The 21,245-nt window shown below is 34.7% G+C and overlaps 1 protein-coding gene across 2 annotated transcripts in view; it reads left to right on the top strand.

Moving 5' to 3' along the window:
* LOC142981120 (uncharacterized) overlaps positions 1-21,245 on the top strand; it is a 111,419-nt gene that overhangs the window by 40,158 nt on the left and 50,016 nt on the right. For both annotated transcript variants that reach the window (XM_076126807.1, XM_076126808.1), the window contains exon 2: positions 16,234-16,588. In XM_076126807.1, the coding sequence (XP_075982922.1) occupies positions 16,234-16,588 (355 nt within the window). The remainder of the gene's footprint in view (positions 1-16,233; positions 16,589-21,245) is intronic.

The raw sequence follows: 21,245 nt of genomic DNA, 5'->3' as shown, positions 1-21,245 counted from the left end.
GTTGAATGCGGAACGGCAACAACGCCTTTGTTCTTTCACTCTTAGATAACATTGTCGTGTTTTTTGTAAAATATGGCTATAAAGGGTTGTTATGAATTTAAAAGATTAACTAAACCGTGGTACAAAAAATGGTTTTGATATTATAAATGTATACTTTTACTAGCGTCTCTACAGTGATTATATTAGCACTGAGGATAGTGTTATTAATTGTATTTTTTCTTTTGTTACAGGTATGTATTGGCGTTAACTACAAATATGATGGATTCCACTCAACTCTCATCAACACACGTTTATACTTATGAAGCAAAGGCTGTTAACTTGGATGCAGGTGGTAATAACTAGTCTAAGTTAACGTCCGATTGCCGGTTTTCCCATTTCCGATCCGGCTGTCATTCAAAAACCCTGACAGTCGTTACCAGTATTCAGAAGCATGAAAGTCTGACAACCAGTCTTAACGAGGAGCATCGCGTTATAACCCAGGTAACTGGGTTGTGGAGGTCCAATAAGCAAAGTCGTTCCATGTAAAATACTTGTATTCAGCTGCAACCAGTGAGACTAAGCCAACTTCAACATAGTTGGAAGAAAAGCTAGGATGATATAGTTAAGGTCAGATTAAATAATTATATTTCTATTTAAAAGTTTTCTCCTTGAGAATTGTACGGTCCTAACAAGCTGATGACGTCATGGTCAAAGGCTTATTATTCATTAAAATGTAAAAGAAACCAGTTGTAAATTACGATGTTTTCATTAACGAAATATACATGTCTAATATTTCGCAACCGTCCATTATTTAACCTGTGGGTACAAAAGCTTACAACATGGCTGAATTATGTTCATTTCGGATTTAATTAAAACGAAACGGACAGATTATAAACGTAAGGCAGGTAGATATTGTTGAGACAAGGGTCAAAGTACGTACCTCATTACCTACTTATACATAATGAGTCTACATTATATTGTACTGCAGTGACACAAAAATTCATAAGTGATAATAATACTAACACTAAGTGCGTGTGAAATTTAAAATTAACGTAATCTGTGTTCTCTAGAACAGGTTTTTTAGTTTAAAAATAACACATGTTATATATTTAATTTTGCCGTGTTCCCATGTGTATAACAGTATACCTAGTGATGAAAGTTTCGTTTGAAAATGAATGTTAAATGGCTAGTGCTTTCTTATCATAATACAACTGAGTGTAATAAAGAATCATTATTTTAAAATTTCCTTTCCATATTTCAATAGAATGCTCGTAGCGTTTCCTTGCGGAGGGAAATGTAAGCAATACTTAAAGCCTTTGAGAGGTCTCAGAGCAAGCTGCGCTTAAAGTGACCACTTTGTAGGTAAAATATTTGAATACCTAAATATATCTCCGTTGTGAGGACACAGGCCAGAGCAAAACCACTTTATTAAACGTAGAATATTGCTTAAAAAAATGTTTGTAAAGTCAACATTTTGTTTTTCAGCGTATAAAATTCAACGGTACTTTTTGTAGGCGGTTTATCAATATCAAATAAATAATCGATAGAACCTATACCATAAAATTTACGACACGTGTTTGCCATTAACCTAGTTTCAAATAGCCATAATTGCTATTTTGTTTAACTTATACTTTAGTTCATTATGGGATCCAATCAATGTTTGGGGCACTTCTGCTACTTTATTGTTTCGAGCAATACAAATAATCATTATTTGTTTCAAGCAATTAATACTCTTCAAATAAAATAAGGTTATTTCGTTATTATTTGGATTAAAGTGTCACTATCAATTTGTTAACTGCCACTTGAAATAAAAAAATAGCTTAAAAAAAATAGCAAAAATTGTTACATTGATCGATGTTCCAGCTTAATTGCGACCGTAAATGCGGGTTGTAATCGTCTCTTCATCGACCTTTGACCAATAGTCTAAAGTAAAAAAATATACGTGGAATTTTAAGCCCACATTTGTAATTCTTTTGAAATAATCTGCACGTGTAAAGCGTTTTATTCAGACGTATAAATACGTGTCTGTGTAAACCGTTATTATCTGTTCAAGCGAATTCTGAAACGCAAACCGAGTTAAGCTGAAAATAAACATGTTGTAACGTAGGGCTGTCACACCAAAAGAATGATTGCCAATTTTTGCACTAATGAACCACGACCACGCCTAGGGACGTCGCGCTGATAAAACCCTTTTAATTATCTCTAAGATTTTATGTTAAGAGTTATTAATTACCAATTTATAAGTTAATTTAAAGACAAAATGAACCCTCTCCCTAAATATGAATTATTAATTATCATAATTAGTAACAGCCATTTGTTTATTTTTTTCCCTCGCTGAGGTGCTTGCCCTTTAAAAGAATAAAAAGAAGGTAACCAATTTTGGGAAGGAAAAAAAAAATCTTTGTTTTTTTTCACATATGAATTACAAAATACAAGTCAGTACGCCCACTATGTTTTGTTTATCCGGAGATTCATGCGTCTAAATAAATTTTTAGTTTTGCAGTTTTGCGAATTAGTAGGTTTAAAAGATTTAATTTCCATTCAAACGGAGCTTGGAAATAAATGAAAGCATGGTAAGAATCGTTCGAAATTTTGTATTTTTTGTGTATTCGTTGAATTATACAAAGTAGACTCCAGACTTTCTAATTTGTAATTGATTTATATTTGTATATAACGCAAAATTTTAACGGATCATAAAGTCAACATAAGCCAGCCCTGTAAGTATGTGTGACACATTCGAAACAATTTCAGTATTCAGCAGTTTCAGTAGTCAGAGGGATAATTGAATATTAAATTCATATCTCGCTCTAAGCCCAATGGTAATTAGTTATGATCATCAATTTATGCCTGACACACTATATTTTGATAAAGGTTTTGTGAAATAAATCTGTGGCTTAATTTTGTTCACACATTCTTGATTAGATATTATTAATGAAATAATAATATTGTCACTACAAAAACAAAATTAAATAGGGATTCTATTTAAGTTGCACAAGTTAGAAGTGGCCGGTTTCAATATAATTCTAAATACATAGAGTCTGTTTATTTAACAAGCGCTTATCGCGCGTTGTGATAACGCGTTTAATACATATTGTATAAAATGTCTGTAGTTGTAAAGTATTCTAGCAGCTAAGGGGATTAAGTTACCTCTAACGCGGTTATTCCATAGATGGGTGAGCGCTCAATGGTATTTGAGGCTGGGCGTCTCCGTGCTTTGGAGGGCATGTAAAATGTCAGTCCCGGTTATTGTCTACTAAGATTAAGCCTGTCTTTAAGCCAAAGATATTTCGGGCGGCTTGATCAACTTTGACAGTAGGTTGACTACTAACCATACGAGAAAACAAAAAAGCAGTAAACTGATGCCAACGTAAATAGAAACTAACAGTCACTGCGAGTAAAGTAAAGTCTCCTGGCGACTATCGACAGTATGTATTGGTGTACGGTGACTAAGTACGATTGTATCTTCTGCTTGTGACAGCCGTGTATTGCGAATGCAGTAAACACACCCCTTCGGTAAATTCACGGCTTCAATCCGTACGCAAAGTACGTAGCCGTGTTGTACATAAACGCCACGAAGCACACTGTTTATGTTCTAAAATGTATTCATTTGTACGCAATGTAAAAGTATGTTTTAAAAGGATTTAAAATTACTTTAAAAATGTAAGATCAAATTTCGGAGGCCCAAGACTGATCTGTTGCGCAATTTCATACCACGATCGACTATCGATAACCGGCTAGCCTGCTAGCTATTTTTGCAAGAATACGCGATCAGCGCTCCTAGTTGGTGGCGTTGGTACTATTTTGAAAATACATTTTAATTGTCAAACTGTTATTTCTCGATAGTACCGACTGTAGAGAATCGTCGGCTTTCCAACTTTGTATCACTTGGAAATCATATCCACTACGTCATACTTGGCTATGATTCATATGCGGTGATTATTTTTAAAGCGCACTGTAGATGTCGTGAGACGAATACACCGTCTCTAAAAGAAACGTTCTAAAGAAACAGAACCAAGATTTCATTCACACAATATGACACAAAACTTACCTAACACAAAGTTAATATAAAATTCACTGAAAAACTTTAGCTTACTTTACATTCAGATAGTTTTGCCCTATCTAATCTTACATTAGGGCTTCTTTCAGGTGCCAAGTGCCAATATCATTGCAAATGTTCAATCGAGAAGCATATTCCACGTAGTAGTGTGTGTCTGTGTGTGTGTATGTTTGTGTGTGTCGGTCGTGTAAATGCAATCATACGAGATCACGCCGCGTGATACGCGCCTGACGCCCTCTCGTTTGCGGTTTTATACTATTCAACTAAAATAATATGATGCCATTTGTGGTATTGCTTTCTATTTACATTTGAACGATGAATTTAAGTTTGGTTATATTGAGATTTACGTTATGATATATTATTTGAGTACGAATTCTACAATGACTTGTGGTTAAATGATACTACTAAGGCAAGGGGTTATATTATTATTCTCAGTTTCGATGCGTATTTTAATGCTCGCGAGACAGAAAACATAATAATAGTCTAGATTATACTTTTTTTTTAATTTTGTGGGCACTTTTGATAGAAATTGAAACATTTCTTAAACAAATTGAGGTATACTTATGTTAGTAGTTAAGATGGAAGAACCAGAGCAGTGGTTAACTGTAGTTTAACAAAGACACAATGCACTCAAGTTAAGTTCTCATCTTTCCCTGCAGCTGTTAAGTACCACTTAAAGAGCACAGATACAAGTGTTTACTCGATGACTGCGCAAAACCACTTCTAAATAACTTGAGTGCTCACTCACCGCACCTTGTAAGTGCAAGATCAATATTCAATAAATACTCAGTGCGAAACTTTATCGCTATTCTGCCAGTATTATTAAGTTTACGATGCCTTTTTCTTTGTTTATTGAGTGGTATTTTTTAAATATAAATGTTGTAGTAGAATGTGTTATTATTGACAATGTGGTATATTTACTATCAGAAAGAGAAAATTCTGCCTAATACGAACTTTAATTTACTCGATTTTAATCTGACTGGTTGCCATAATCGATTTAAATTGATGACTAAAAAGCAGCATTTTTGAGATCTCACACAGTCATTTATAAGATTCAGAAAAGGACTCAAAGTTGTTCAAAAGTTTTCTTATAAATGTCCATCACTGAGAGCTATCCATCAAGGCTTTGCGTGGCTTTATACAAATACTAATAAACCTTGCAATGCTTTTCAATTACTTGTACCGATTTTGTAATTTTAAGTTACAAGTAACTAAGTTATTTTATTTCAAGGCTTTGATTATGCATCTTTAAACACGAATTGGTCGTTTGGTAAAAGTTGAGAGTTTCCAGATATAATTTCCCGCGGGAGAGTTGAAGTGTTGAAGAATATGTTATACGAAGGGTATGAGAGTATGTCTGTGTGCGTGTGTCGGTACATGTGTAAGCATCATTGTGTGCGTGTTTTAACACATTTTATCTGTAGCATAAATTAGTCTATTTCGTGGTAACTTTATGAATCGCTCTTCAAACAAAATCAAATAAATCATAACTCCGCAGTTTAGCCAAACGTCTCAAAGGATACTCCAAGGACAAGTGGCTCAGCTTTCAAACATTCATGAAACATTTATATGCTTTGGAATCTAGATTAGGATAACAATGTCTAACGTTATGTGTCTGGCCACATTTATATTTTCGACCGATCGTGAGCACTGACCGCTTGATTGACTATGATTTATCTAAAAAGAAAAAAGAACTAAAGATACTTCAAGATTAAAATAAAATAGAGGGTATTCTAAGTCAAAGAAATTGCGAATGAATAATTGGAAAGTGTTCAAAAGAAAAATAGCTTTTCCAAGAAAATAGTTTTGTGATAAAAGATGTTTTCTTAATACATGTTTTTGTAATTTATTAGGGCCTTGGGTTACTTCGTCTATCTATTGGCCCTGTGGGGTTAATAAAGACGAAAGAAAAGTAGTGGGTATTATTTAAGATGTCGATTTCTCTATTAGTCATTCATAACACTTTTACTTATTACTGTATTATTTTGCTGATGGCGAGATCAAATTTTTATATGCAAATATTTAATATTCAAAATTACGTTTAGGAATCCGCATTCTTCGCGTCATTAAAAAAGCGAAACAATTTAAATGACAAATTCCTGTTATATTTTGCGCGGAAGTATGAAAGTGATTCATTGTTTATTCATCGTTTGTTCCGGTTTGTGGGCTCGTAGCTATCATCGTCTTACCCAGTACCCACGTAAAATCTTACACTTAAAGAAATGACTGTATTTTTTCAACCAACTGTCCATAAACATTCTGCATTGCTAGCCAGTAGAGTAAAACTGTTTATTGCAAATGGTTGAACATAATATTGCCGAGCTAAACTTTAGCTAGTGTATAGGTTACGGTGCACCAGGGACGTCGGCAGTACGATTAGTGTTCACACCGAACTGCAGTGATTGGCGCGCCGACACCAACCCACTGTCGCGATACATTGCGCGCCCTCACTCACTGTCCCCACAACTAGTGTTGTATAACGAGTGATGTATAACACACAGTACACATTTATCAAGATTCCGATACGACTCATTAAGAACAACGTTGTTTTCATTAGGGATTAATGTACTACAGTATCTCGGTTATGTGAAGCGTTTCTTATGGCTCCTGTGGGAAATGGCGACCTGTTGTCGGCGTGATAGATTCCTAATGACATCGAACCCCAAATTCACATGAGTTATGTTGCGTGGTTATATTGTTGTAGACATATACCTGTCCATTTTATATGTGTTCTAAGCTAGACCGCTGAGTGCAACACATCGCTGCATTACTCTATATTGCCTGTTCACTCCAAGCTTTTTATTTTCTGAAGTAAACTTTCTTTGCAAAAAACAAAATAAGATAAAAGTGCTTCGTTAAATATATATAGAACGTAGGTGTTGCATTTGTCGATCTATATAAAGTAACTTCTCCCCGGGCGCCTCATCCATCATTTCTTTTAATTTCATAATATATCGCTGAAATAACTTCTGAACATAAATCAGCCAAGTATGAAGTTGAAACAAATGAGTGAATTACAAACAGAGGAAACGAAACGTTCGCTATATCGTTGATAGAACGTTTTAGAATTTTTTTAAAACAGCCATTGAAATCTAAAAGTGATTAATAAAATGTTTTTCAGTAAACATACAGTGAAAAATATGCTCGAAACTAACTTTGATTTACATCGTTCATGTTTGTAAAGCTTTCCACATGAAATACCTAACAAGTTACATGAACTGCGAAAACTGTTTTTAAAAGTTGTCGTAAGCAAAAAAATATCCAGTTACGGAACGCGACCTGCAAATGTAAACCTAAAAACGGATTCACAGTTGAATTCACTACACTCAGTTCCATTCCAAGGCTTTTTTTAAAAGGGTCAGATTCAACTGCAAAAGCTTAACCAGTTAGGACCTTTTTAGTTTAGCAAGATAGGATCTTTAGCCATTTAGCAGTGGTGCTCTGTATCTTTTTTTTATAAAATGTAAGTCTTAGTTGATACTTTCTGTTGTCTCGTTGCGACAAAGTGAAGTGGATTTATTCCCTTTTAGCTAATCCATTCTTTTGATTAACATCGTTACAGCTTCTAGACCGATTAGTTTTATTTGTCTGAGTTTTCCTAAAAGCTTTGACTCTTTTCTTCGTTTGATATATTAAAGTGACAAGGATTGTGAGTACTAACATCTCCAGTTGCTTTAAATTTGATTTACGTTAGACTGTGATGAATAAGATTTGAAACCACCACTTATTCTTTAATCGGAGTTCAAGTAGGCGGCAAATAAAGTGAAATGGTGTGAGAGTGGACCTCTTAATTAATTAATTTATCTGTAACTAATGGTTTTTCAAACCGTATAATAATAAGCTACGAATACATGGGTAATGTGTAATTATTTTTCATGACAATATCCTGCCTGCCGATATCCTTCTACGGTGGCTAGTTTCATTGAAACCAATCAATATTATGTTTAACTAAGTACATAGCTAAGTGAATATTTCGCTGCAGTAAATATTTGTTTGTTATTGAATGAGGCAATTCTAACAAAATTCTAGTCGCGTAATCATTATTATAGCACAATATCCCGATGTAATGGCGGTAATAACAGTTCATTAATACACTAAGTCGATGAGAACATTGTAATGTATTCATTAGAAATGCTTTTAGAATACTAATGATGTTAGCACTGTACGAATGATGTACGATATTATAAATTTATTTCATTTAAGTATTTGAATTTGATGTTACATTCGTTTTTTGAAGTTTGTATTCTACATTTGCTGTCGGTATTTTTTGTTGGTAAAATATTGTGTAAAACAAATGAAGCTTGGGTAAAAAATATGAAATTAAATGTAGCGTTGCTGGTTATATACTATGTGACCGTTGTATTCACAGTAAAAACGAACAAATATTATATGTAGTCTGTCGGTTTTACACAATAGGTTTCGCCACAACCAGATTTTAAAACAAAAATATTTATTTCGCAGAATTTTATTTTAGTTTACATAAAGGGCTGAAAAGGTCATATTTGACTAAACCCGAAACAAACTGTACGCGGATACAAAAGGCGAGCTTTTTGTTTTTCAATTACGAAGTAAACAGGTTCTGTGTGTAAATAACGGCGGTTCCGTACATTTTTTGAATAGATTCTATTGATTTGCTAGTTTCAATCCCAAGCTTTAATTTGTCTCTCAGTTTGCATACAAATAGGCCCGGGATGCGAGCACTGTACAAACACAGTGATGTAGCACTGAATAGTTGACGTTGTGAAAGCTTTACTGGATCCAATACTGAAAGCAAAAAACAGAACTAAGTGAGCAGGCGGGGCTTACTCTGCGGCCGAGATTAATCACGCCCGAAAAGAAATCATTGAACAAAACTAATAGTATTGGGAGCCATCTTTTATTCAGCTCTTCATTAATTTGCTACCACGATTCATACATACCGATAGTAGTAAAATATGAAACCTAATTAGCAGTTTCCATTGCGTGTGTTGCTCACGACGACGTAATGAACGGTCTTAATACCGCGTAATGTTTGCGTCGCACTCCGAGCTATCTTCATAGCCTCCCTGATTACGTTCTGCCGCCGACAATTTGATTAGCTCAGCTGACGTGACACACGAACCAGCCAGATCTTACTAATTGAGCAAAACGTGTATATCGGGACTAATACAAGGAAAAACTCTAATTAGTTATAGAAGAAAAGAAAACTAATTGTATAAGCGTTAATGACTTTTGTTCCGTAGACATATATTTTTTTATTATTAGTTATGATTATTGTATAAAATAATTAATCAGAGGCAGTATTTTGTAGCCTTCATTTAGAAGCCGTAACCTAGAGCTAGTGACCTAGAAGAACAAACAACATCGTTGGCACAGCATGTGGTTGCGAGACTAATCAACGTGTCGGTGGGATATCAACGAATTCAGTCATAAGATCACCTTGAGTTCAGGCCATATCCATTACCTAGTTCATATTATACATAAATTGGTTGTTTGTTTGATTGAACGGAGAATATCGTTGCAATTACTATAAAAATGAAAAAGACAAAATAAGGGCCTAACCCTTCCCTCACTGTGAGAGAAGATCCTTGTCCCAGCAGCAGGACATTAATGGGTTAAAAGTCTTCATTTATTTTGTTGCTTGTTGATCAATTTAAAAGCACCTTGATGAAGGGACTGCAAGCGTTGATAACTTTTTCGTATCGTTATATTTTGAATACTCCGCTCCTATTGGTCGTAGCGTGATTATATATAGCCTATAACCTTCCTCAATAAATAGGCTATCTAACACTGAAAGAATTTTTCAAATCGGACCAGTAGTTCCTGAGATTAGCGCGTTCAAACAAACAAACAAACAAACAAACAATCAAACAAACAAACAAACTCTTCAGCTTTATTATATTAATAATATAGAAGTATAGATGATAATCTTAATGTAACGATTGCCTTAGTAGCCTGTATGTCACGGGCACAAGAAATATACCTGGATGGTAACAGTGTCGCCAGTGAACGTCATGAATAATTAATATAACACTTCGATTACTCGGAGCTAGGCTAGTGCTTAGTGCTCAGTGCTTAGCCTCCTTCCTCGCGGTAACTTCATCTAGCTAGAAACATTACGCAACGACTAGGTTCACTGCTAATTCAATCTGGTTCTAGAAATCGTCGTTTCAGCTTTGAATTAAACGTAGGAAAGCTGAAATTTTGATGAATGTTTTAGCTCACAATACACGGTATAATTATGTAAGAATGTGGTTCACTATTACTAGATATGTATATTCTGTTCGTGTTACTTAATTGTTGAATGTGTGTTCCATGATTGCCATATCGGATGGATCCATCATCATTAGCAATTAATATGTCAGCTTTCAAGCCACTCCACAACTGCACTGAACGGGTAATCTAATAATGATCAAGCTTGAAAGCACGTTGGTGACCGACGCCTGATGTAACTAGTGCATAAGTGGGCGGCACTTGGTTACTGGCCAACTTAATATGCTGATGAGAAAGGCGGATGTGATACAAGAACTGATCTCGAAGGCTTGCATATAAAAAATGTCGAAATTGAATAGTGAAGGCTACACAATACACGTGTGACAGGGCAGAGTAAAGGATTTTACGTCGGCTGTATGGAATATGTGTCAATAACTAAGGTAATACGCAGAGTGGCAGCGTTTGTGTAACGAGCACGCATTTACTGAACGAACGACGTGTGAGTGAGTAGTACGGATCACCACTACATACCTATAAATCTTTAGCGACACACAAAAAGAGCCGTCACTCAAACCGATATGAACAAGTTTTATTAACTTTTATCAATATAGGCGATCATATTCTTCGAGAATGACTGAATCCGCTCTCTGTGATCGTATTACTGAAGATCTAGAACGCAAACATGGTAGGAGGTATCAAATATTCAACATTCTGAGCCTCATAAACCTTTTTATTGGCAGTTACTCGCACTTCCCGGCTCAAATCGTCAGTACTTCGCTCTTGAATATCTGTATTAACGATACCTACTGCGGCTGTAAATCGATAAGTTTTCCGCATGATTTCTCTGGCCTAGCGACGATTTAGATTCTATATTCTTTTATGTCACCACAAGCCACCGCGATGTCAATATAAATTCATTATTTTTGCAGGACTCGATGCTACCTATGACTGGATATGATATATTTTGAGTTGCAATCTCTTAAAATCTCCCTTTATCATCGCCACATTTATAGCAAAGAGTTGAAAATTTGTAAAATATAGTTGAAACTATATTTTACAATAATTACGCACGCTCCTGCTATTAAAATATAGCACAAAGATTGTCTCAGAAACAAGATGTTGTAATGGCCACATCCACTCACATAATATAAAATATAAAGCCAGCACGTAAGCACACAAGGGTCTAAGCCGTGCTCTATAAAAGACAAAGGCAAGACTTTTTAGCATTATGTTTGAGTTGAATATCTTTGATATCAATAATAATATGTCTGAATAATTTCTAAGTCTAAGTATGTACCATTTCATTTGTTTTTTTGCTATCTAACTTTTCTTTAAAAATGTCACGAATTAGGGGACTATGTAGTTTCTGTAGCTGAATTAAAAACGTACAAGTAGTATGAATATCTCTAACACAAAAAGAAGTGAAAAAAATACTGTAAATATTGTAACTTCTTCGTTACAATGTGCAGTGGACTTTTTTATTCACTGAACACAATAGTTGGCAAGGGCGCTTCATTTTGCAAGATAATTACATTTCCCTTTCGTTTGCTTTTTCCTGTATGTTAATGAGATGTGGCTGCGACCAGCTAATGATAATGATGCGGAATAATTTTAGTGGAAATGACTCTCTGAGGATTTTTTTCTAGTCTTGTTGAGGAAATCCTGTTCACGTTCATTGTATAACGCAATATTATAATTAGAGAGAGCTTTTCTTTGTCGTGTGTTCATTACAAGCGCAAATAAGTTGAGTAAGTAAGCAATAAGTTTTTACCATGTCATGTTGTTTCGATTTTCTGAGCATAGTTTGCTGTGGTATGTATTTATATCTGTCTGTTAATGTGTATAAGCCTGATCTTAACCTGAAGGGGAACTTCAAGTTACTAATATAAAAATAAGACGTCTATCGACGTTGGTATTAGAAAAAATGCTGGTCTTTTCAACACTCTATCTTAGAAGTTCCTAATTTAATTGAGAAAATGTAATTAGAGCAACAAAAGCTCCAAATTATTAGAAAGTATATTCACCAAATTATGAATAGTGTATGTTTTACGATGTCAATTAATTAATTATGATTAAGTAGGTAATCTGTGTTTTGTGAGGAAAGCGGAAAGTTATTGACCCTGTGTTCTTAACGAATAAAATAATTTGTGTTGCTTCTAATTTAATCTAATTTGGAACGATGTCTCTAAAGATTTTTTCCTCTTTGATAGAAAATTATTTTCCGTACAACATTTAGAAACTTGTAGAATAAGGAAATGTTAAGTTCGTTAAATTAAACACTTATGTAGTTTTATTTAATGTAAGAGGTAATAAATTTTGTGTTGTAATGCAGTCTTATGTAATATACTGTAGTAGTGGTCGCAGTAAACATTGAGAGATCTCTCAGAGTTTCAGCGGCGGCGGTTATCTTGTATTACACTCGTGTTAAGCAGATAAACTACTGTGAGATATAAAATTTGTGAAGGTTTTATGTCTTGAGTAAATCTACTTGAATACATAAAAATACGCACTTACGGCACCTAATCTTCTTCTGCGTGTACTGCAAATAATAAATGTGAAAGTCAGTTCATATGTGGCAATCATGGCATTTTGAAACTCTCCACACGAATATGCCGAATATAGAGCATTATTCGTTTAAATAAGTATGTATATTATTATGTAAAGAAGGCTTTCAAATAAAACGAAAATGTACTGAAGGCATCTGAAATAAAGTACGTAGTTACTGTTACGCAAAGGTCGTGAAGTGTAAACATGATGTAGGTAGTTCTCAGGAGAGTGTCCTCTGTGCGCGCGCTGGAAGTAGAATGGATCACTCGTCTCCCGCGAGATGCCCGCACGTGAACACAATGTTCCCTGATTCTGTTATCTCTAATGCATGTAGCGACATTGTTTTATACAAAGTAGTACATTTCTCACAAAATAGACGAATATTAACAATGTAAAGAGCAGCAGCAACTTGTATACAAAACTGTTGGGCCTCAATCGAGGAAATGAAACATGTATGTATGTCTTATTTGGAAGTTGTTTTTATAAAAATGTTCCTGATAGACGTGATCGGTTAAAGCGTAAAAAAATGTCATGCATTAATAAGAATAGATAAATGAAACAGGAAGGTAGGCGAAGTAATATCAGTGTTACTTTTCTGTGTATTGTGTTCGTCTCAAAGGTACATAAATTATGAAAAGCCTGGTTTCAATCTTCAATAAGATATTGATACAAATAGCAGCGTTGACATCAAGTCAACAATCGAACTCGGTTTTATTGCCAATAAATTATTGTATTTTGTTTACTCATCTCGTCGATTTATGTTCAAGACGGAATCTGAAGGAGGTCATCGTATATTTTTATTGGTCGAGGAAAAATGGTCTCTGTAATCAATTTGGTTTGTCAATCTCAATATATCTTTGAATGAATGAACGATCTGCTTTCTGTTACTAGAGAATACAAATATTCTCGTTTGGATATCAGAGCAAATTGTTATTGAAGGAATAATAATAACTTGTTCCTTTGTTGGTACTCAAAGTATTTTTTGATCGTCTTGCCTAATGTAATAGTATTTGCGTGGTTTGTACGCAGGCAAGCACCAGATAGGTTAATAGGCTCAACAAATATACCTAGTATATGGTCTTATTACTGGCCATTCCAATTACAACTTTTATAACAGTCGTTGACTGTTCTCAACTACAAGAATGTAGACACGGTTAAGTTGAAAAGTCACATATAACTAAGTTATCACAAATCCAATCAGAATGGAATGTTCAGCATTCACACATGTTACAGCAAAACATTTGGCACAGTTGATAACATCAAAATTCCTGCAGCGTATCGGAACGATGTGTTGCGGCAATGTTTCGACTCCATCGAGAAGCAAATTCTCAAGCTGTCATTCTAGATGTAAATATTTCATAGTGTAAGCTGCGATGCCGATGGGTATGTAGTCGTGGCGACTCGGTGCGAGTCGGCGCGAGTCGGTGAGAGTCGGTGCGAGTCGGTGCGAGTCGGTGTGGCGGCAGACGACGAGCGACGTACAATATATCAGCAGAGTATTTCACAACGATGCGCACATTTCACGTTTCCGCACATCTCTGTTCAAATTATTCGTATTGTTCTTTAGAAAAGTCAGGATTACATTGTTGCTCGCTGTATTTTTTACTCGCATTAAAATCATTCTACGTTTAAATTTAATACAGACTCCATTTTAAAATCATTATATTTAAAACAAAGTCACCCAGCTCCAACTTTATAACATTGAATTGTCCCTATTTGACACTTGTCACGAAACAATTTCCCTTCATTACAAAGTGTAACATTATAACTCTGTTAAGAAAGCCCCCTAATTCTGATAAAAAGTTAAGCGCTATTTTCAGGAGCGAAACATTTTTATCGCAATTCCGTAACAAAATATTGTCCAAGCAATAATAAAGTTATGAAGGTGAAAAAAAAACTCACGTAAAACTCTTGTACCGTTTTAGACAATCTAATATCGTGCCGCACTGTAGCGGTGAACAGACGCTGAACTTCGTCACGCCGACAAATTAATTTAATACAAAAATTTCACGTACTTGAGATTCTCAACAGTTTTAAATAATTCCTAAGCTTTGCATGTTAATTATTTGTCTCTACTGCATACCAACATATTATTATGGTTTTATTAAAGCATTTAATTTTGAACTGTCGTGGAAGCTCCAAAGAAAACTTTAGCTTCTTCAACATGCAGTTACATAAATACATTGAGCAATTTTCTTACAATCTACGAACAAATGTTCCTAGAAATATATCATTACAACTTAGTATCTACTAACTCGTATGCCTCGTGAGTACCTACTTAGTGCTCCAGCTCGAAGTAAAATGTAAGTTAAATTATTATGAGGGAGCCTAAGAGGTACCTACACCCGTGTTCAGTCTTTGTTTGACTTCAAATACGAACATATTTGTTACAATCTGGTAGAGGTGAACCCTCGAAATATTTAATGAGGTCTTCAATTCTCGGAACTTAAACGTTCAGCTGTTCGTGAATAACGGTTTACATATTACTATTCAGAAATATATATTCTTTATTTTCTTTCAAGAAAATATTGTATCCTCAAGATTTGTAGAAATTCTAAATCAAAATACTGGTATAGAATTGACGGGATCTTGTTTAAAGTTAATATTGGTTGAGCAAATTGTAGACTGGCGGATATCGGGAAATATTTAATATACCTCGGTACGTCTGTATTGGATTTTATCTTATACGTACTGCAGGGTTACATTAAATATGTGAACGTAGGATTTATATGAAAGACTTTATTACTGTAGCTCGGGGACGCTTATTTGTACAATATTGTTTTATCTGCTGTGTTTTGATTAAACTTTTCCTTATATTAAAGAATGAGGTATACCCACCGTGTGTTGTGCTTATTGCATCGTTCGTGCAGGCTTTGTGTTTTAAATTACAATACAAATAACGTAATAACACAAACAGATCTCAGCAAATTGAATCTCTTTGTTACAGAAATAAATCAGAAACCTCGGTTACCTCGTGTTTAATTTAACTTGTGTTTGGAATATTTGAATTTGTAATACACACACGTATGAAATTGTCACTGGGGTTAGTTTGTGCAAATGACTATTAAAATAATTACGAGCCAAATATATTTCAACAGTTTATTACTTTAAAATAGCAATACTAGTTTAAAAATGTTTTTATCGATTCCGATCTATTTCTAATAACTCATTTAAATTTTAAATATAAAATGTCATCTGTATGTTTTAATTATTATATTTTTCCTAAAGCTTCTACTAATAGTGACACAGTTCAAACCAGAGCCAAATAAACGAGACCGCGACAGTAACAAACACGACTTAAAACTCTACTTAATGGGACTTCAGGGTACTGTTGGTAACCGAACTAATCATAATTTTACTTAAGTAGCACAAAGTTATAGCCCGATATTATTTAGAGCCCACAAATAATATAATTAAACTGGAGCTTAGGAATGTTAATGCTATTGTTTTTGTTTCAGGCTGACGATGTATCATCTGGTCGGCCTCGCACTGCTGAGTATAGCGTGTGAGGTGTTGGCGCAGGAGGACAGAGAGCACCAGGGCCCGCAGACGTGCGGCGGCCGACTGAAGGGGCCCGTGGGGCTCATACAGACGCCCAACTTCCCCGAGCCCTTCCCCGTGCCCATCAAGTGCAAGTGGATCATCGAGCACGACATCGTCAACGGCACCATCTCCATCTACTTCACGCAGCAGTACACCACCAGCGGCCTCACCTTCACCGAGTACACCTACTACGACGACACATACAAGCTCGAGGAGAGGAGAGCTCTCACCGTTACCGAGGAGAATATTACAAGGATTAAATGGCTACAGGTATGTTCATTATACAGTTTGTACTTTTTGTATACCTGTTGTGATGCACTCGTGCACAGGTGACTCGTTTACTTTATGTACATAATATCCAAAGTTTTTGTATAAAAGAACCCAGCTTTCTCGAACATTTTAAAGCGTTAATAATGCAAAACCTCCTTATCTTTCATCACCTTCCGAACTTTATAATGGTATTCGCCAATTTAGGCGATGATTTACAAAGCGGTCGTCCTATAATTTCTTACAGCCACACGGAAGCTACAGTGAGCCGCTTTAATCCTGTGAATGCACGAGTGGATCAAAGAGGATTAAGGTGGCTTTGCAATTCTTGGCAAGATTATAGCACAGTTTGTATTTAGAGAACTTATTGAGGAATGGCGGAATTTGTTATTGATGTGTTGTTTGGTCATTAGTTATTCGTAAACAATGTAAAACAAATGACAGTGAGTAGCGATAACATTAATTAAATGGTACACGATAGATTTTTATTATGACGAGAAATAATGGTACACGCTCGCGGCACGAGCAGCCCGCGGTGGAGAGAAGTTAATAATGTGGTACATTACTGTAATTATTCAACGTAACGAGCTTGTCGTCGACTGTACTCGTGTACGCCGAGAAAAATATGTTGTTAACTTTTTATACGGTTAAAGGCAACACGATGCCAACTAACCTTATTATTTCCCGTAGCGTTTGAAAAACTGATTTTTCACGTTCATATTTTATTTTAAAATGTTTCAGTGGAAAAGCTCAAAGTTTTTATAGAGTTTTTATACGTTTGTTATTTTAGATGTTGATTCCTGAAAACTACTTACATGGATTATGAAGCTTTTTATAAACAGCACAAAAACATAATATCTATATTTCGTTATGCAGTTAAGAAAAAATATTTTAGTTTTTAAGTCTGTTTGATTCGCTATAACTGCCAGTATACACAATGGGTCGTCTAAATTTATTAAAAATATATTCTGAGAATATAATACGGCACGATCTGTTCAAGCTTCCGGAAAACGTGGCTATTTACGGACTTAAATTGAGGGATGCAAGGAGCAATGCTCATTTCCTTCAAGAGCAGAACGGAAAAGGGACAAAGGAAAGAATGTTGAACAAGACCACCGAGTTATACGACGGTCATATTTTTATTCTGTCCCCTTCATATTGAGGAAAAGTCGGTGCGGCAAATTCTTGTGCAAGTAGTCGAAATTATTTAAATCGCGGAGGCACGTCTTGATTATATTGAAATAACTTGCATACTATTTATATTTCAAGGTTTGTGTACATCGTAAACCTATTTTGACAAAAATATGTTTCGAAATGAAATTAAATTGAAATCTAGTCTTAGACTGTGTTATTACTGTAGCTTTTAGTTTTGTGAATAACTCAATTCTGTTATAATATAACTTATAAAAAAATAAAGCTACAGTAATATTTGGCAACAATACAACTTAAGAGAGAACTATTTTAACCAGACATCCGTTAATCCGCCTTTGACTTCAGCCAGGATCTAGCGTAACGAACAAACCAGGTCACGTCCAAACATACTAGTAAGTATACAACTGTGGGTACCACCGACCACGCTACGTTCGACTACCGAACACGGTGATGTGGCCAAAAGCTTTTAGTTTATTGGCACACAATTTTAACAAATCGATTTTCGAATGTCACTTAGCAATTCTGTTTGAAGTGTAGAGTTGTTAAAAGTGTTTGCTAGTAGTGATTTATTGATTGAAAGTCGTTTAAAGATCTTTATCATTTGATTGATGATAAAGGTTTAAAGTTTGATTGCTTTTTTACAATATTTTGATGTTGAATATGCCGAAGGTTAATTTATCACGAAGGGGTCATGAATTAAATCTATTTTTGATTAAATCAATGATAGCATTTTAGATTTGTTAGTTTTGTTTCGATACTAATTGCCTACGAAAAGGTTTACCATCTAGTCAACTCTCTCCCTTTATTACCTAGACGTCTAACGCAACAATGCGAAAGAAATAAATTTAATAAGAAAATTAACTGTGAATTACATGATATAGTCCATTTAAATGTTACAATTTAAGGGCCGAATATTGCATTTCTTAGAGGACGCAATTTTATTTTTGGAACATGTAGGGGGGGTCAATAGAAGCTTAACTTGAAGTTTGTGGGGTCGCCACTCTTGTCCCCCGGCCGCCATCTTGGAAAAGGGGGTGGAAACCCTTTTTTCACTATATCTCGAAAACTATGCGCCTTACAATGAAACTGTAAAAGCATAATTTGTAGCAAATTATTTTGTCTACAAATATGTTTTACAACTTTTTGCCCTAAATTAATAATTAAAGAAGTTATAAGCAAAAAAGTGATTATTTTTGATACAAAAATTTTCTTTCCGAATCCGGTCTAATTCGGAGCGCTGTTACTTAGTTTCTATTTAATGAAATTGAAAAAAAATATATGGAATAATTTTCCTCGAAAAATACTCTACAAGGTTGGTCTGAGGTATTTTTTTTGTATATATTCATATCAGCTTAGCCTTTTTTCCAAGCTATGTTGGAGTCGGCTTCCAATCTCACCAGATGCTGCTGAATACCAGTGTTTTACATGGAGCGACTGTCTATCTGACCTCCATAACCCAGTTACCTGGGATTTAAAACGATACCCTTCGTTAAGACTAGATGTCAGACTTTCAAGCTTCTGACTACTGTTAACGACTGTCAAAAATCTTCGAAAATGACAGCCAGGACCCACAATTTAACGTGCCTTCCGAAACAAGGCGGAACTCGATATGTGTAAATGGTCACCCATCCACAGAACAACCTCGGCAAGCGTGGCTTAGCCTCAGAGATCGATCCGCGCGGCTGTTGTTAAAAAAAGTTATATAGAAACTAAGAAATATGTTATAAAAGGAATTGCACGTTTTTGCTTATAACTTCTTTAATTGTTGATTTAGGGCAAAAAGTTATAAAACATATTTGTAGGCAAAATAATTTGCTACAAATTATGCTTTCACAGTTTTATTGTAAGACGCATAGTTTCCGAGATAGAGCGAAAAAAGTGTTTCCACCCCCTTTTCCAAGATGGCGGCCGGGGGACAAGAGTGGCGACCCCACAAACTTCAAGTTAAGCTTCTATGGACCCCCCCTACATGTTCCAAAAATAAAATTGCGTCCTCTAAGAAATGTAAAATTCATGTAACATTTCAATGGACATTATTATTTTTTATAACAATTGCACATAGAGTGCCAATGATTAAGTCTTACGAACTTCTTGCGCTAAATGTAACAAATTAAGGCATAATATCAAGTACATTTTTTAAATTCGTGTACATACAAACTTTTATTTTTTACTTTTCGTTTGTTTATTTTATTCTACAGCAATTGTTTTCTTAACAATTTATTTGAAACGTAAAACTTAAAAACGGTTTTTATTTTATTTAGCGAATAATTCGATAGAAGACTTTTAATTAGGTAAATCTACGTGTTTATGCTCTGAATAAAATAAAATATCGCCAAAGGCTACTAAACAATTTATTCTGTAAGTAAATAACATAATTAAACGAAGTCAAAAGCCTTATGTATTTCTATTTCGTACACAATTTAGTTTTCAAGTAAATGAGAGAAATTGAATATCAGGGTGATCAAATATTTCAGTTGAAATGTTTCACAATATTGTAATGTCGTTAAAATAATATGGATTATGTTCGAAAGCTAAATCAATAAAAGCCGAAATACGACTCGTGGAGCGAAACGTATGAAATAAAAGTATTATCCCCATATTTATTGTTCCAACGTGATATGAACAATGAAAGGCAATCTTGTATGGTTTCCTGCTCAATAATATAGATCTGTTTTATATCCAATTTCTCTGTCCTTGACTACGTTATATTATTTTGTCACATTACTTATTAACCACTTCCTTCCTAGCTTTGCTGATCCTTTGCAAGCCATAACTATACTACGAGCACAATGTATTTTGATTACCCAAAATATTTTAAACTCATTTGATTTCTAAGGGGCTATTTCCTACTACTATCGACTATCACCAACCGGCTAGTTATAGATGAGGCTATATAAATCGGATTAGCCTCTCTAGTGCGCCCTTTGTGAACTGTTTTTACAATCAATTTAAAATGTCAATCTTTCGATACTCCAAAATACCGCCCTAAGAGATTTACGCTGCATATTTTCCGTAATGTTACTGACTAAATGTTATTTCGAAGAATTATTTAGCAGTTTTTCTTTATTGTGGGAATGGAAACAAAAAATATATCTGCACAAAATAATCCCGGTAAAATAAGCATGTAAAAATCAGTCAATGTTATTTTTCCACTATATTTTTATCTTATGTGGGCGCTAGACGCAAAAAAGAATACAAGAAACATTTTCGTTGATTTATTTACTGTATTTAACTGTTACTCATTCTGACAGCGTCACTTATAATCTTTCTTATTTTAGACCATAATATTTTTCCATTCATGTAGTATAAAGGTGTTTTATTTATACACAAAATACTTTTACAAAAGCGGAACATTGAAGTTGCGCCTTTAAGTATTCGTTTTCAAATTGGAATTGAAAGTTTAACAAAAACTAGTACTGACTAAAAGACATTTGTTTTTACAAAAAATCTATTTAACCTGAAACCAATCACACTTATTCCAGGCATTTTGAACAAAGCCTTCGTATAT

Source organism: Anticarsia gemmatalis, chromosome 19 (genome assembly GCF_050436995.1).
Source record: "Anticarsia gemmatalis isolate Benzon Research Colony breed Stoneville strain chromosome 19, ilAntGemm2 primary, whole genome shotgun sequence".
In the NCBI taxonomy this organism is placed as follows: Eukaryota; Metazoa; Arthropoda; class Insecta; order Lepidoptera; family Erebidae; genus Anticarsia; species Anticarsia gemmatalis.
Note: the sequence above shows the minus strand (reverse complement) of the source record. Positions and strands in the feature narration are given on the sequence as shown.